Below are 14,679 nucleotides of genomic sequence, written 5' to 3' on the forward strand. Positions count from 1 at the left end.
GAAGGAGGCCACTTTGTCCCAGAGTGGGGCCACAGGCCAGGCGCCACTTACCCGGGCAGGGCTGCGTGTTGCACAGCGCCTCTTCCGTGTGTAGCCCCAGGCAGATGTCCCCTCCGTAGGCTGGGGCCGGGTTCGTGCACGAGCGGGTCCTCATGTAGTGTCCACCGCCACATGTCGCTGAGCATTTGGACCAGGGGGACCAGCAAGACCACATGCCATCCACTGGGCAGGGACACAAAGTGAGAGTGCTTCTGAAATCCAAACCCAGCCAATCTGGCGCAGCTACATGACACCCGCATTCAAGTCACGCACTGAAGCAGCCACGGGGTGTGTGTGTGGGGCACGTCCCAGGTGACCACTGACCACTCCTGGTGATGGATCCAGTTTTGAAGGTTCCTCTCTACGTTTTTCAGTACCCCTATTCATTCTCTCAGAGAATATTTCTAAGTGTAAAATACCTAAGTGCGAGCACGACAAAAGAGGGCAACGTGTGCCATACAAAATCCCTGTCCTTGGGAAGGGCCACGGACCATGATGGGGTTGTTAATGTGAAGCCCCCGGCCGGTTCTCACCTTTGCTGTCTGCACCACCTGGTTGGCCAGACTCGACTTAAAGCCAAGGAGAAGTAGCTGAAGCCACGGCCCTCCTTACTAATTGAACTGTGATTTGCTTTTTGACAGTGGGATAGAGAAAGCCTAACAGGTTCCGTGAGGAAGGTAACTGTGAAGGACGTTCAGCAAATTCTCGCACCGAATGGCCAAAATAAGTACTAACACACAGACCTGATGTTGCACTTAACTGACTAAAGAGGGGAATCAGGAAACCTGTAGCCAGACTTCAGGGGAAGTGTTAAGGGTGCAATTTTGCAACGTAAACCTGCAGCGGAACTGGTTCCTTGACCGAGCATTGCCATGACTGCTCATCACCCCAGCACATGTCTGCCTGCTCAAGTTTCCCTCCTGGATTCTGGGGCTGGGCTCCTGACACCTGCAGACTGACCTGCTGAATGCTGGAGTGAGCTGGCCCACTTGGGTCTGGCGGACCTCGGGGTTCAGTCCTGGGTTAGCTGACGCTGCTAAAACTGAGACCTCATCTTGGCTTGGGTTTGTGGCGATGTTATATGTGATCTGCTGTTTAGCTGACTCCTGACTGAGCCTCCCTCTTGCCAGCCAGTCCTACCTGCTGTTGTGCCACAGCAAAGCATGAGGACTCTGTCAAACACATGGCATTAGACCCTAATAGGGGGCAGACCACGATCAGAACTATGGCTAACTCAACTACAAAGCTGATGAGAGACTGGCAATTGCTATATGTAGGTAGAATCATATTTTATTTTCTCTTTATCCTATGTAAATAAATAGAATCAGTGATGACAGGGGAAGCCAAAATTACTTAGGGCACAAGATCATTTTAGCTAGAATAACTTAGATTGTATTTTAACATCCCCACCACGACAGCATACATCTTTACTGAATAATATTTGTCTTTAGATATTGGCACAGGTAAAAAGGTATTTTTGAGAAGCATGAGCAAGGACATCATCTTTATGACAATATCTTTATTTGAAAAAAGTAAAAGGCCAAACAAAAAGATTTGAACCCAACTTAAAAATGAGTTTGAAACCTACCTGGAAATTTTGTGATTCAACAGTTTCCAGGCGTCCTCAAACTGAGAACACCACAGGGTTCTAACTGATTTGTCTACACAACACACACCTGCCAGAATCCTCAGTTTGGATTAAGAGTATACCCCTCCATTAGGTGATCAGTGTTCCTTCTCTCTCAGACTTACTGTTTGCAGAATAACGAGAAAATGGAACCATCTTAGTTAAACCTGATGGAAAGACTTTATGTTTACTGCATTAGGTTTTATGGAGTCTAAGTATAAGTGAGGCTGATTTCATCTTAGTTGAATATTACTTAGCAACAAAGAACCATCTGCTGTCTGTACCTTTCCAGGTCAAGGTCTGGAGTCCTTGGAGCTGAATCAAACATACACTGGGGGAAAGGAGTGATGGAGAAAAGATTAGCTATTCTTCAATGCTAGAGGCAAATTATGTAGGTGAAGTGACCAGCTAGATAAATTCACAGGTGAAAAAAATGATCATTTTAGCATGGGCTCGACTTTAAACCATATTATAGCTTATCATAGAGCTATTATTAGAGATTGGAGATCAAATTTTTCATTACTTGATTTTAAAGGTATTTTACATTCCTTTAGTTTGTTTAGGTTTTCATATTTAATCGAAATACGAAAATATACTTTTAAATAAATACACTGCCCACTTGTCATTGTCCACTATGAACCCAAGAGAGTTAAAGAAGAGTAAATTCATAGAGAAGAGAGGTCCGAAGGGAGGTTAAGAGTAGCCTCTGACTGGCTTCCTGATGGCCGTGCAGCTCAGTATCCAGGCCCTGGAAAACTCCCAACCCTCCTTGTTGAGTTGCACTCTGTCATACGTTTAGGAATTTTCTAAGAGGTGGGAAAGAAGGTTGACGTTTGCACCACTCATCCCCAAACTCACCCGCTGCCTAGTGGAAAGTGACAAGGGCCACTCTGAGTCATTCCACAGCACTCTATGGAATTCTGGCCTTGAAAATGCAAATGAGGACAGAGCTATTCAAAATACTAAGGCTATGTAGACATGGCATTGGCTTGCCTGCTAAATCTACTAAAATAAAAACAGCCAACGGATCACGTTAATGGATTGCCTCAGAGATGGCCGGGGATGCTTTGCACTCAGGCGGCGGGACAGTGTCCAAGCGTCTGGAGGAATCTGCATGTTTTACTGATGGCAACGAGGAATGGAGTCTGGAGGCTGGGGAGGTGAGGGGGTGGAGGCACCCTGACATTCCCATGGTGCCCGCCCTCATTCCAGCACGGACCCATATCTGATGATGTCACCTACGGGCTCACTCCCAGCCCCCCAGGGAAAGGAAGCCTCCACTGGGGCTATGGGAAAAAAATAGCTTTGTGACCTTTCCCAGCCCTCAGCATGGGCTTGGCTGGGAAAGCTGGGTGGGTGGAGGAGGAGTCCCTGAGGCTGGAGAAATTCAGGCAGAGATACCCTGGGAGGAGCTGTGCAGCTGTAGGAGCAGGAGCATTATTGGGCGCCTCAGCTACAGAGCTGGGAACTGTGTGCTTTCAGTTTTATATACATGTTTGTGTGTCCATGCATCCATCTGTCCATCTACCCATCTAGCAAATGCTCATTGAGCACCTGCTACAAGCCAGTTTCTTGTTCAAGACACTTAGGAAGTTGTTTGTATCTACTGGAAATGCTAAGATCCGATGCCTTCAGAAATCTTATATCCAGTGTTTGGAATGACCCCTCTTTCTCATCTCTGATTGTCAGTTTGGCCAACTCCTGTCTGTCCTCAAAGATTCAGCTCAAGGGCAGCCTGCTTGGTGCAGCTGCCAGGATTCCCAAGGGCTGTCTCAGTGGGCCTTTGGCTCAGTGGGTCATTAGTCCAGTTGCCATTGCATCTTGTCACCAACCCAGTAGTGGGTGACCATGTTGGTTTGACATTATTCACAAGAGGCCGCTTCGTTGAACTCTAAGTTCCTTTCTGACCTGGACAACATCATTTAGTCTTTGCATAGCCTGTGAATAGCACGCAGTGGGTTATCCAACAAAGTTTGCTGAGAGATGGGATGAAGGAAGGTTCATTAACCAACTCTTTGTTTCCTCATCATTCAACAATTACCAATGGGCAGTTCCACCTGTGGGAGGCTCGTGCTGGGGGCTGAGGTCACTGCAGTGAGTGACACTATCATGGGAGTCTCTTTCTCTCAGACAAAAGGCGATACCTATAATAACTGCCCAGGACTCAGGATGGCCGTGACATGTGGACTAAAGACCCTGCGACTGCTCTGGGCAGGGAAGCAGGAAGTGCGAAGATGAAAGAGAAAGCTACTAAGAGTGACGGGCCTCACCCTGAGCTGAGGCAGGGAGAAAACTGAGACAGGTGCTAGAGGGCTAAAGTGAAAGGTAGAGGAGCCTTAGGGCAGTGTCAGAGCACAAAACCCAGGGTGGGGTGCTTGTTTAGCTCACTGTAACAACCCCACGTTTGCTTGGAAATGCAGCGGAATGAAAAGCAAGGCCTCGGGAGGAAGATGCAGACAAAGAGCTCCGTCAGGCCTGTGGGGGAGAAGAGCTGGTGTCATTGGACCACTGACTGCACAAGGTGGACCCTCATGGCAGAAGACAGAGTGTGACTGAGGACTGGCCCTGAGGGACCAGCTTTGATACTCATGACCCTAGATGAGGACATTCCATCAGTGCCCTGGGAAGGGTCAGCCTGCAGAAGAAGCTGCTGGCTCACTTCAGGGCCGCCAGACACTTCCATCCCACGGCTGAGGGGCTGGCTTCTCCATCAGCTCAGCACCTGGAGTCTACATCCTTAGAGTAGCTCAGGGGAATGTTTTAATTTCCTTTAAAACCCGAAGAAAAAAAAATGAATGCAATCCAGGCTAGATTACATCTGTCTTTACACCAATGCACTATGGAGGGAACAGCCCCTGAAGAAAAATATACCTGGGGACCACGGAAGGCACACTCAGCCCTGCCTGTCCCACTGTTCTATGTAGAACTGCAGCTGCACACTCGCCTGTAAAGAGGGCAGAATGTAGAGTTTTGATACTCATTGAAATGATTTGGGATTTAGCTGCAAGTCAGCTGGAGAGAGTGGGTTAGGAATTGAGAACCCTTCCATTATTCCTTTTTTATTTCTCTCTCTCACTCGGGGTTGATCCAACAGGTGATGATGTCACCTAAGACATTTATCAAGAACACAGATCCCAAACACAAAGGGATCTGAGTGAACCTCAGTAACATAGTAATAGAAGGTCTTCCGAGGCCCCCGATTTTTCAGATCTTTTCCAGATTATGCAGTCCACTTACCTGGGCATGGCAAAATGTTACACTCCTGGTACTCCAGGGACGGGCCCAAGCAAGGCATGCCCCCGTACTTGGGCTCGGGGTTGTTGCAAACGCGCTTCCGGTTCCGAATGCCCCTGCTGCAGTCGCGGCTGCACTGAGACCAGGACGTCCAGGCTGACCACGCCCCGTTGACGGTGTGGGCAGAGTACCGCCCGGCACGCAGGAAATCCCCGGACAGCCCTGACAAGCAAATGGCTACAGTGTGAATCTGCTAGGAGTTCTCAGAGTAACCCCAGCCCGTGCCAACTTCCATTCTGTATCAGCTGCCAACTTCATATCTACAACCACCCTCTCAAACTCAGTGGAACTCTTGTCACGCTTCAAAGTTGAAGTCAATAAAGAACATCTATGTGCAGCTAAGCATCATTTTGGGTGGTCAGAGGAAAATGAGTCCAATTTTGTACTTGCAAGTTATCAATACCAAAACATGAGATGGCCTTTGGAACTCAAAGGCATTAAGACACAAGAAGGAAAAAGTTCTTTGAAGCCATGTCCCTGATATACTTTTGCAGAAACATAAAATATCTTTTATAAATCTGTGTTAAACTTTTCCTAATTTCATATTATTAACATTTTAACAAATATTAGCTTGGGTTGTATAGGTATCTAAGGATGGAAGAAATAAAATATACAAGTTCAGAAAGGAAACTAGCACCAGCGTTGGTGGTATAGTGGTGAGCATAGCTGCCTTCCAGAAAGGAAACTAAAGTTAATATATAGAGGAATACCATCATTCATTGCAGTGGAGTGATAACCTCCTATAACTCAAGCTGTTTTCCTGCAGTTGCTATTAAATAAGGTGCAAATAAGAACTCCATCTGTTGGCCGGGCGCTGTGGCTCACGCCTGTAATCCTAGCTCTTGGGAGGCCGAGGCGGGCGGATTGCTCAAGGTCAGGAGTTCAAAACCAGACTGAGCAAGAGCGAGACCCCGTCTCTACTATAAATAGAAAGAAATTAATTGGCCAACTGATATATATATAAAAAATTAGCCGGGCATGGTGGCGCATGCCTGTAGTCCCAGCTACCCGGGAGGCTGAGGCAGAAGGATCACTCGAGCCCAGGAGTTTGAGGTTGCTGTGAGCTAGGCTGACGCCACGGCACTCACTCTAGCCTGGGCAACAAAGTGAGACTCTGTCTCAAAAAAAAAAAAAAAAAAAGAACTCCATCTGTGAATGTGGAAAGGTCCTTACACAGTGACTAGGTTTCATATTTGTAATTCGTTAATTTTTTTGAATTGACTTCTTCACTTCTCTTTCACTTCACTTTCTCACTTCTCTTGAGAATTCTACGACAAACTGTCCTCATACATAATGGGGTGGTGATCGCCCTGGAGGACACCATCTGGAGAAATGGAAACATGATTCAGACATTTTCTAAACCTGTTCCTTTGCCTATTAACCTTTCAGAAGTGAATTAATGCTGGTGAAAGGTGCCAAGTCAATAGCTCCTGAATCACAGACCATGGAAACACCTGTCTGCTCCAGAGAACTCATGCCCTGAAACCCAACACATCCCTGAGTGGCCTTGGCAAATGTCAAAAGCTCCTGTGAAGTTCAGAGCACACTTACTAACAAAATATGTTTCCCCAGGAACCTACGGAGGCAGCAGCAGCAGCAGCAGCAGCAGTTGGGGTGTTGGGGGAGGGAGGAGGGTTGTCTTAGCAGGAATCACAGCTCAGTCTTTGAAGGTTGTGTTATGTGTGAGGTCTATTCTGAGTACTTTAATTTGTTAAGTTATTTAATTAGCCACAGTCAAAATTTTTGTTTTGATGAAAATGCCTACTCACAATATTTAGAAATATTCAACAATTTTCACAAATGTAGGCAAGGTGACACGTTTTTAACAAATAACACTCAAAGTATGCAATGGAACTCTAGGGAAGTGTGGTCATGAGAAGAAAAATATGCCAACATCTCTATGTATTGTTAAGCAACTTTGTTGTTTACTTAGAAACTCTGTTTCTAAAACGGAGGCAGGATACTATTCAAAGAAATTAAAGTTGAAGTGTCTTTCTGTGATGAACCAGTATTTTCTGGGTTAATCAATAAAGAACATCTATGTACAATTAAGCCTCATTTTGTGTGGTCAGAGGAAAATGAGTCCAATTTTGTGCTTGCAAGTTATCAACAACAAAACATGAGATGGCCTTTGGAACTCAAAGGCATTAAGCCATAGGAAGGATAAAGTTCTTTGAAGCCATGTCCATGATATACTTTTGCAAAAAATATAAAATATCTTTTATAAATCTGTGTTAAATTTTTCATAGGTTCATATTATGAACATTTTAACTAATATTAGCTTTGGTTTTAAATGTATCTAAGGATCAAAAGAATAAAATATAGAAGCTCAGAAAGAAGACTAAAGTTAATATAGAGAGAAATACCATCATTCATTTTCTCCTTTTTACTTTGATGTCATAAGAATAAGATAGTTCATAGCCCATTTTGAAATAAGGGAATAAATGAATTGGAGATTAAACAAATCAAATACAGAAAGCTTCGTTAAATATAAATTTCAGATTAAAAAAATAACTATTTTAGGATAAGTATACTTGAAAAATTGCACAGGACATAGTTTAAAAAGTTATATGGGACATACATATCTTTAAAAAGATTCGTGGGATATACTTATACCAAAAGAAAATTTCTGACAGATATCTGAAATTCATATTTAAATTCTTATATTTTATCTCACTACCCTCATCAGAGATCACAAGGCCATCCCTTATGGAATGTAGATCTTTAAACTGGGTCTTCAGTTGTCTTTCTCTTGGTATTTCATCACATATCTTTTCTCTTAACTACAGAAATATTTTACAAAATTAATCAGTGTGACTATCATCTTGTTAAATTTTTGAGGTGGGTGGTGTTTAAGTTGTTTATTTAAGTTTAAGTTTAAGGTGTTTAAGTTTATTTAAGTAGTACATTTGTTCACATAAAACCCTTCAGGAAAGAAGACTCTAATTTTTTCAAGCAACTATCAGCTTGTACAACCACCAAACAAGGGAAGAGGTAACGTGAGCAGGACAGCATGGGTAGGAAGCGCACTTTAAGGCAAGCGGTCCTAACTGCCGCTGTCAGGGCTCCGGGCATCCACACTGTTCACCAGCTCCCAGGAGGAGTCATGGGATCTGGCACAGGAGAGCAGCCGGTGGCCACCACTCAGAGCCACGCTGTGGCAGAGCCTTCCTCGTGGCGACACAGAGATTTACCAAACCTCCATGAATTTATCCTACCAGGTTGGTCCAGTGTGGCAACTCACCAGCCCTGTGGCTTTTGTCAAGGCCAACCATTCTGGGTCTAAGACCCCCTCTCTGAAAATGACTTGCATTGTGCGGCCCTTTAAGTAGATATCACATTTATGTTGGGAGAATAAAGTAGAATCGCACACACAAAGGTGCTAAGGAGTGTCTGATAATGGTCTAGTCGTGCAAGATAAAATGGTGCTAAGGAGTGTCTGATAATGGTCTAGTCGTGCAAGATAAAATGATCACTGTTCTCATCAAAAGTAGCTCTGAGAACCCATCTGTGAGAATCTATGTCCTTTTCAAAACTGGAAGAGATTTTGTCCAATTAGGCGAGAGTGAAAAAAGAGACGAAGAACAAAGCAAAGCATGAAGCACTTGGGGACCACTGGGTTCAACTTCTTTTCCTGCAGCTCATACAGCTGGGCTCCAGGGAGAGCAAGTGACTCGCCCAAGGTGAGATGGATGACATTTGGTGTCAGGGCAGACAGAGGGCAGACCTGGTTACTACCTCAGGGCTTTCTCCACGAGATTGACAGGGCATTCATGGTATTTACACAATTAGGAGGGGCAATGTAATTTCAAAGATTATTATAGTATTCTCTGTGCCTTTTAACAGAAAGATCCTTTTGTAGGTATTAGGAAAGAAATGCACTTTCATTGCCTTTGTCTAGTTTAGGGATAAAGAAAGAAAAGTTTATCCTCAGCTTATATTTTAGTACATTTCAACTTATATTTTAATGTCAGAAGATCTATGGATGATCACTGATCCTTCCTTAGCATATTTTCTGATACTAACTAAATCTCATACAAACTATTCCGGATCCATCATAAATAGATCCAGAATAGTTTGGGGGCTGAATTCGCAGGACCACCTCCATATACTATTAAATATCATATAAATAAATTCTTACAGTGAAGGTCTTTTCCTTCCATTTGCTATGAAATCAGTTCTGCTCTACAGGAATAATTTTTATAGAGCCTGCTAAGTTACAAATAATAAAAAAAAGAAACAATTTCCCCTTGCTCTTTATGGCCTTAGAGATAAGTTCAAAGACCTTTCCTCAGAAGTGGGTCAGTCCGTGTGGAATCCTTTCTCACCATCTGTGGAGCAGCCGCTGGTTCCATCACTAGAACAGTATCGCATTTCGATTCTCTGTCTTCCCACTTCCAGCAAATTCGGATCAGGCAGGCGGGCTTTGCATGTGTATCGGAATCGCTGCTCGTAGTGGCCACCGTTGTCAGAGATGTTGACGGGAGTCCAGGGTGTCCAGGGTGTGGTCTTCTTCAGCTCAGGGCACGGGTTCGTGTTGCAAGGCTGGTACTCCTGGGAGAGGAAACACGTGGAGTGTCTTACTGTGCACCACACATAGGGCAAGATCACAAGGGGCTCCTTCCCTTTAGGAAAAGGTAAGGGTCTCCAAAACGTCAGACCCTAAGACACACAACAGACACTCTACAAAATTAAAAACACATACACGTTAAATTATGCATTTAATAGGATCCTCAGTATTCAAGTCATCTCCAAAAGGAATAAGCACAGTTTCCCCTGTGTAAACAATGAAAATGAGACAATAAACTTAATTGTATGTGAAAAAAAATGGTGCTCCCATAAAAATCATCTTCCTTTCACTTAATCAGTAACCCAAAATGCTGATTATTCTGACGTTAAGTTTAGCTGGTTTTTTTAAAAGATGAATTGTTAGACCACATGATATTTAGTTTAAGATTAATGGAGATTGTAAACCCTGGGATCAGAGACTCAGAAGTGCTAGAATGATAGGGTAGCCACAGATATCATGTGACACTTTTTAGTCTATAAGATGTTTTCCCATCATTTCCACGGTTACCACCTCAAGGCATTTCTCAGCCTCTCCCTTCCCCGACTCCCAGGGCCCCCCCTTGTGACCACAGGAGGATGGGGCCTGGGTCGCTGAGCATGGAGTAGGTTTGGAGGTCTGGCTAGTGGGGCATGCTGTGTGTTGGGATGGGGGGTGCAATTTAGGACTTAGATGATGAAAATCTGCCTGGAGCATTTACTGATTTATTTAGCAAAAATTCTGAGTACTGTAGCTCCAGAAACACAGCCCAAAATAAGGGATACGGCAGTTGCCCTTGGGGGCAGGACTACATCACAATTCCTCTATTTAACAGTGAAGATGTTTCACTAAAGGGAAAATCCACAACACACAACACACCTAGTTATGGCCATACTTTTACAGTGTTACAAAGTATGAATTGTCGGTCTTCAAGCTTTATTACAAAATAAGAGAACTTTTCTACCCTTTCTCGATCTATTTCTGTTGTGTGTTTTGATACCTATGTCCATAGAGCTAACAACAGGAATTTTCCAGTATTATGCATTGCCTGTTAACTGCGCATTATGGAAAAAGAATTTCACTCTTTACTCTCTCCCCCATGCTGTGTGTCTACCTCATTATCATAGCCTTCCTGTCTCCCAACTTCTTCAAATAATGATGTTATAATTCCGGTTTGATCAAAATCGAGCATCAGCATTTATCACTAGGCTTAACTAGTATAGGTACGCTGTCCTTACTGGAGTGATGGGGTGAAGCGTGATTGATTTGTTTCTTGCCCAGGTCCCTTCCAGTCTGAATCAATGGTCCAACCATTTTGGGGGGTGGGAGGTGGCTGTTTAGTTTCTATAAAGTAGTAATTAATTCACTACCCATCAGGAATCCAGACATAGCAGGAACTGCACAAATTGTAAATCCCTAAAGAAATCCCTCCAGGGATTTTCTGACCTATGCCAACCTGGCGTGGCTGCCCTCGATGCTTGGTGAAGAACACTTGTCCTGGATGGCTTTGCGTCCCCAGGCTGGAGTTCCTTTCCTTCTTCCCTAGGTTCAGTCTTTTGTTTCCTGTATTACAAGTCTTCACCTTCTTGGTCAACCTTCCTCTTGCTGGAGTACATCCTGCAGTGTCCTTCTACATAAGGACATTGCAAGGCAAATATGTGACACTTTCTTCTTATTATACAACATCTTATACTACCATCAAACTTGATTAAAAGTCCAGTAGAAATTTTATTCTGGGAATAATTTTGCTTCAGAATTGAATATAATGCTTCATGTATTCTATCTTCCAGTGTTGCTGTTGAGAAATACTAAGCTAGTTTGGTTTATTCTTTACATGTGACTTTTAAAAAAAAGATCTCTCCGCAACTTCTATAATTTTCTCTTTTTTCCCAGGGTTATGAAATAGTATGATTACATATTTAAGTTTGGGTCATTTTGACAAACCGCTTAAACCTATAAGTTCAGGTGTTTTTTATTTAAGAAATCATCTTGATTGTTTTGTTGATTATTTCTTCTCCATTCCCCCTGCCCTTTTTTTCTTGCAACTCCATTACCCATCTTTAAATTTCTTATCTTTTATCTCATATTTTTCCATCTCTACATTTGTTTCTCTACTTTGTGGGAGACATTCTCAACCTTATCTTACAAATACATTATTGGAATTTTCATATCTGCTATCACTTTAAATTCCCTAAAGCCCTTTTGTGTTTTCCTAGGTTCTTGTCTGTTTCTTGTTGTTATATGTAATTCTTATTTTCCTAGTCTCATTACTTTCTCTGATTTGAGTATATTGATGATAATTACTTTAAAGTTTTATTCTCTCTTCGTAGCTTCTGTATCTTCTAGGCTGCTAGTTTTACTTTGGTTCCTTGGATCTCTTTCATGGTAGATTACTTTTTATGGTATCTGGATATTTTTTGGTTTTCTGCTCATATTCAGAGTTGGGGGTAGTTAAAAGTTTAACTGGAAGATCTGAGCATAGAGGAGAAGTTTATAGACTGTGGCAGGACCTGGTTGGCTTCTTTAGATGAAAAATGTTGTCAGAACCTTAACCTTTTCCTGCTGGGCTCTGCAGAGACCTTTGAGAAGAGTGTTGCAGTGCCCTGCCCTGTCTGGACGGCAGAGGCTGAGGCACCAGAGATCTAAAAGCCAAGTAGAGGGAGAAGGCTGGCTTCTCGGTAACTGGTAGACAGTCCTCTGTCACTCTACCATTTTTATTATAGTCCTGAAGCACGTGCTCAACTCAGCCCCGTGCATGGAGGGAGGTCCAGAGATTCTATTTCTCTCTTCAGAGAATAAGTTCCTGGTATTTGCTAGATAGAGAAGCTCCAGGCTCCTCGGTGAAGTAGGAGAGGTGTCTGGAAGTCTGATAACCTCTTAAAACAGAAACCACCTAAATGTTATTTTGCCACTAACAGGGAGAGTGAGGCTGCTGATCCCTGAGATTTCTGAGGAGTCTGTGGTGTGAATTGAGATGATTCTTATCACCCATGTGCTGGGGGTCTCCAAGACCATTTCTAGTTTCTATGATTAGATAGAAGCGTTCAAAGGACCCTGTAAATGCTGGTACTCTTGCCTATAATTTGTTACAGTGAAACAATACAAAGTAAAATCAGCAAAGGAAAAAAGGTACCCGGGGAAAAGTCCAGAAAAAAACAGACACAATCAAGAGTCTTCTCCTGGTGGAATCACACAGGAAGTGCGTAATTCCCCAAGCAACTAGTTGTGACAACACAGGGGAAATGCTGCCCACCTGGGAGGCCCCCTGGAGACTCAGTGCTCAGGGTTTTTGCAGGGGGCTGGTCATGTAGGCACCATGGCTTCACATGCACCGAAATTCCAGATTCCTCGAAGGAAGGTGGTGGTGTGTATGCACAACACGGTTTGTGCAAACAGTTTAGGCACAGCATGCCACTCTTGTCACTCTGGGAATGGTGTAAACCTTCCTGAAACCCAAATTCCCAGGTGCCAGCCAAGAGCCACCTTGCAAGCAGGCCTGGCAGCAGCTACGTGGACTCTTCTGTGTGTTCCCCTCTGTTAGGCTCAAATTCATTCTTCTTGGATGCATTTCCAGATTCCACTTTAAAAAAAATGGTTCTTTCTAACTCCCATTTTCTGTCTTCGTGAGTTCATGCCTTGAAAGAACAATCCTCCGAATATTATATGAGTTTTCCAGCAGGATGGAAAATAGCTGTGTGTGTCCACACCGCTAGCTTTACCAGAAAGCCTAATGCAATCCTCGTTTTGTCACTGTTCTAATTATCACAGCAAGGTTTCATTACTCATAATGCTTCTTTTTAAATCTTTTATGGTGGGCAATGCTCAGGAGTTCTTCTTCATGTTTGTGACATCATAGGCTTTTAACAGAAAATGTGTAAAGTGATCATTGCTGCTTCTTTGATTTAATACCCTCCAGCCTTCCTCCCAGCCCACACCATCTCCACATCAACGAATACTAGAAAGATCGATGACTTCATTTTCCCTTGTTTATAGCATCTTTTATTACAGCATCTTTTGAATGCTGCTTCCTGATTTGAAAAGCCCCAATGAATGCCATAAACCCAGTCAAGGCACAACATGTGTGTGCTCTCTTTTTCATGTGGACTGGATGTATTTGAAAGCTGGATCACGTGTCTGCATTGGCACCTCGTGTGTTGGTCCTGGGGGGACGGGGCATCACATGTCCCAGAGGTAGCACAGCTCACTGCTGAAGAAGATCAATTCAGGCTTATTAGATCTGAGCCTCCACCAGCAAAGTCTGTTCTTGTATTCTTAGTTCCTCATAGTTCAAAGTTTAACATGAGACCGAGGACTTCTTCTTTCAACTGCTTTTTGAGGTCTGATAATGGTGCATTCACTTGAAGTATCAAATCGTTAAGTGATGAGAAAGGGTATGGCCAATGTGTTTTACATTAATGACCCAAACTATGAAATGACTCAATTCCACTGTGATCACTTACATGGCTGAACCTGTTTCCTACAATGTATGGGAGAACTGCTGCTATCACTGTCCAAATTTGAATGGAACTTGAACAACATTGCATTAAATACTACAGAAAAAAAAAGTGATTTAAAAGAAGATTTCAGGGAGCTAATTCCTACTATTTGCCACATAGGGATTTTAATATCTGGAGGAAAATATTAGATAAGAATGGGTACTAAAACAATTTTAAACAATTCCTCCAAACAGGTTGCCCATGTATTATGTATCTCAGTCAGCAGTGATAAAACCATCTATTTGAAAGTTTAACCCAGAAGTTGGGAGACACGCTGCTGGTTGTCCCTTACTTGTGTGTCAAGTCCTACAGATGTGGCCTCTTGTGTCCATTCTCTCCACCCCCACCTAATGGCCACTCTTCCAATTCAGGTCACCATCACCGCAGGTCTGCAGAACCAAACATGCACTTCACTGAAGTTTAATTGCCTATTTGTAATTTGACTGCAAGTTTGTCAGAACAAGAACTTTGCCATATTTATTTTATATTAGCAAACTTGAGCACAGAAACACTATTCATTTGGTGAATGGATCAATCATATCGCTCAAGTCACAGATAAGCTTATTCAAGTGGAATTTGCATAAATTTGGGGAACAAATTTAGATTGTTAAGTGGGGCCTCCTGTTTTGCTGTTTATTTTTTCTATGAAAACACTAAAATATCTTATATTTCATAGA

The 14,679-nt window shown here is 43.1% G+C and overlaps 1 protein-coding gene across 1 annotated transcript in view; it reads right to left on the minus strand.

The window, feature by feature from the left end:
* SEMA5A (semaphorin 5A) overlaps window positions 1–14,679 on the minus strand; it is a 453,573-nt gene that overhangs the window by 18,182 nt on the left and 420,712 nt on the right. The window contains exons 17-19 of the mRNA XM_012791124.2: window positions 9,289–9,514; window positions 4,904–5,122; window positions 52–222 (exon numbers count right to left, since the gene is read on the minus strand). Of these exons, the coding sequence (XP_012646578.2) occupies window positions 52–222; window positions 4,904–5,122; window positions 9,289–9,514 (616 nt within the window). The remainder of the gene's footprint in view (window positions 1–51; window positions 223–4,903; window positions 5,123–9,288; window positions 9,515–14,679) is intronic.

The sequence above is a fragment of the Microcebus murinus genome, chromosome 11 (genome assembly GCF_040939455.1).
Source record: "Microcebus murinus isolate Inina chromosome 11, M.murinus_Inina_mat1.0, whole genome shotgun sequence".
NCBI lineage: Eukaryota > Metazoa > Chordata > Mammalia > Primates > Cheirogaleidae > Microcebus > Microcebus murinus.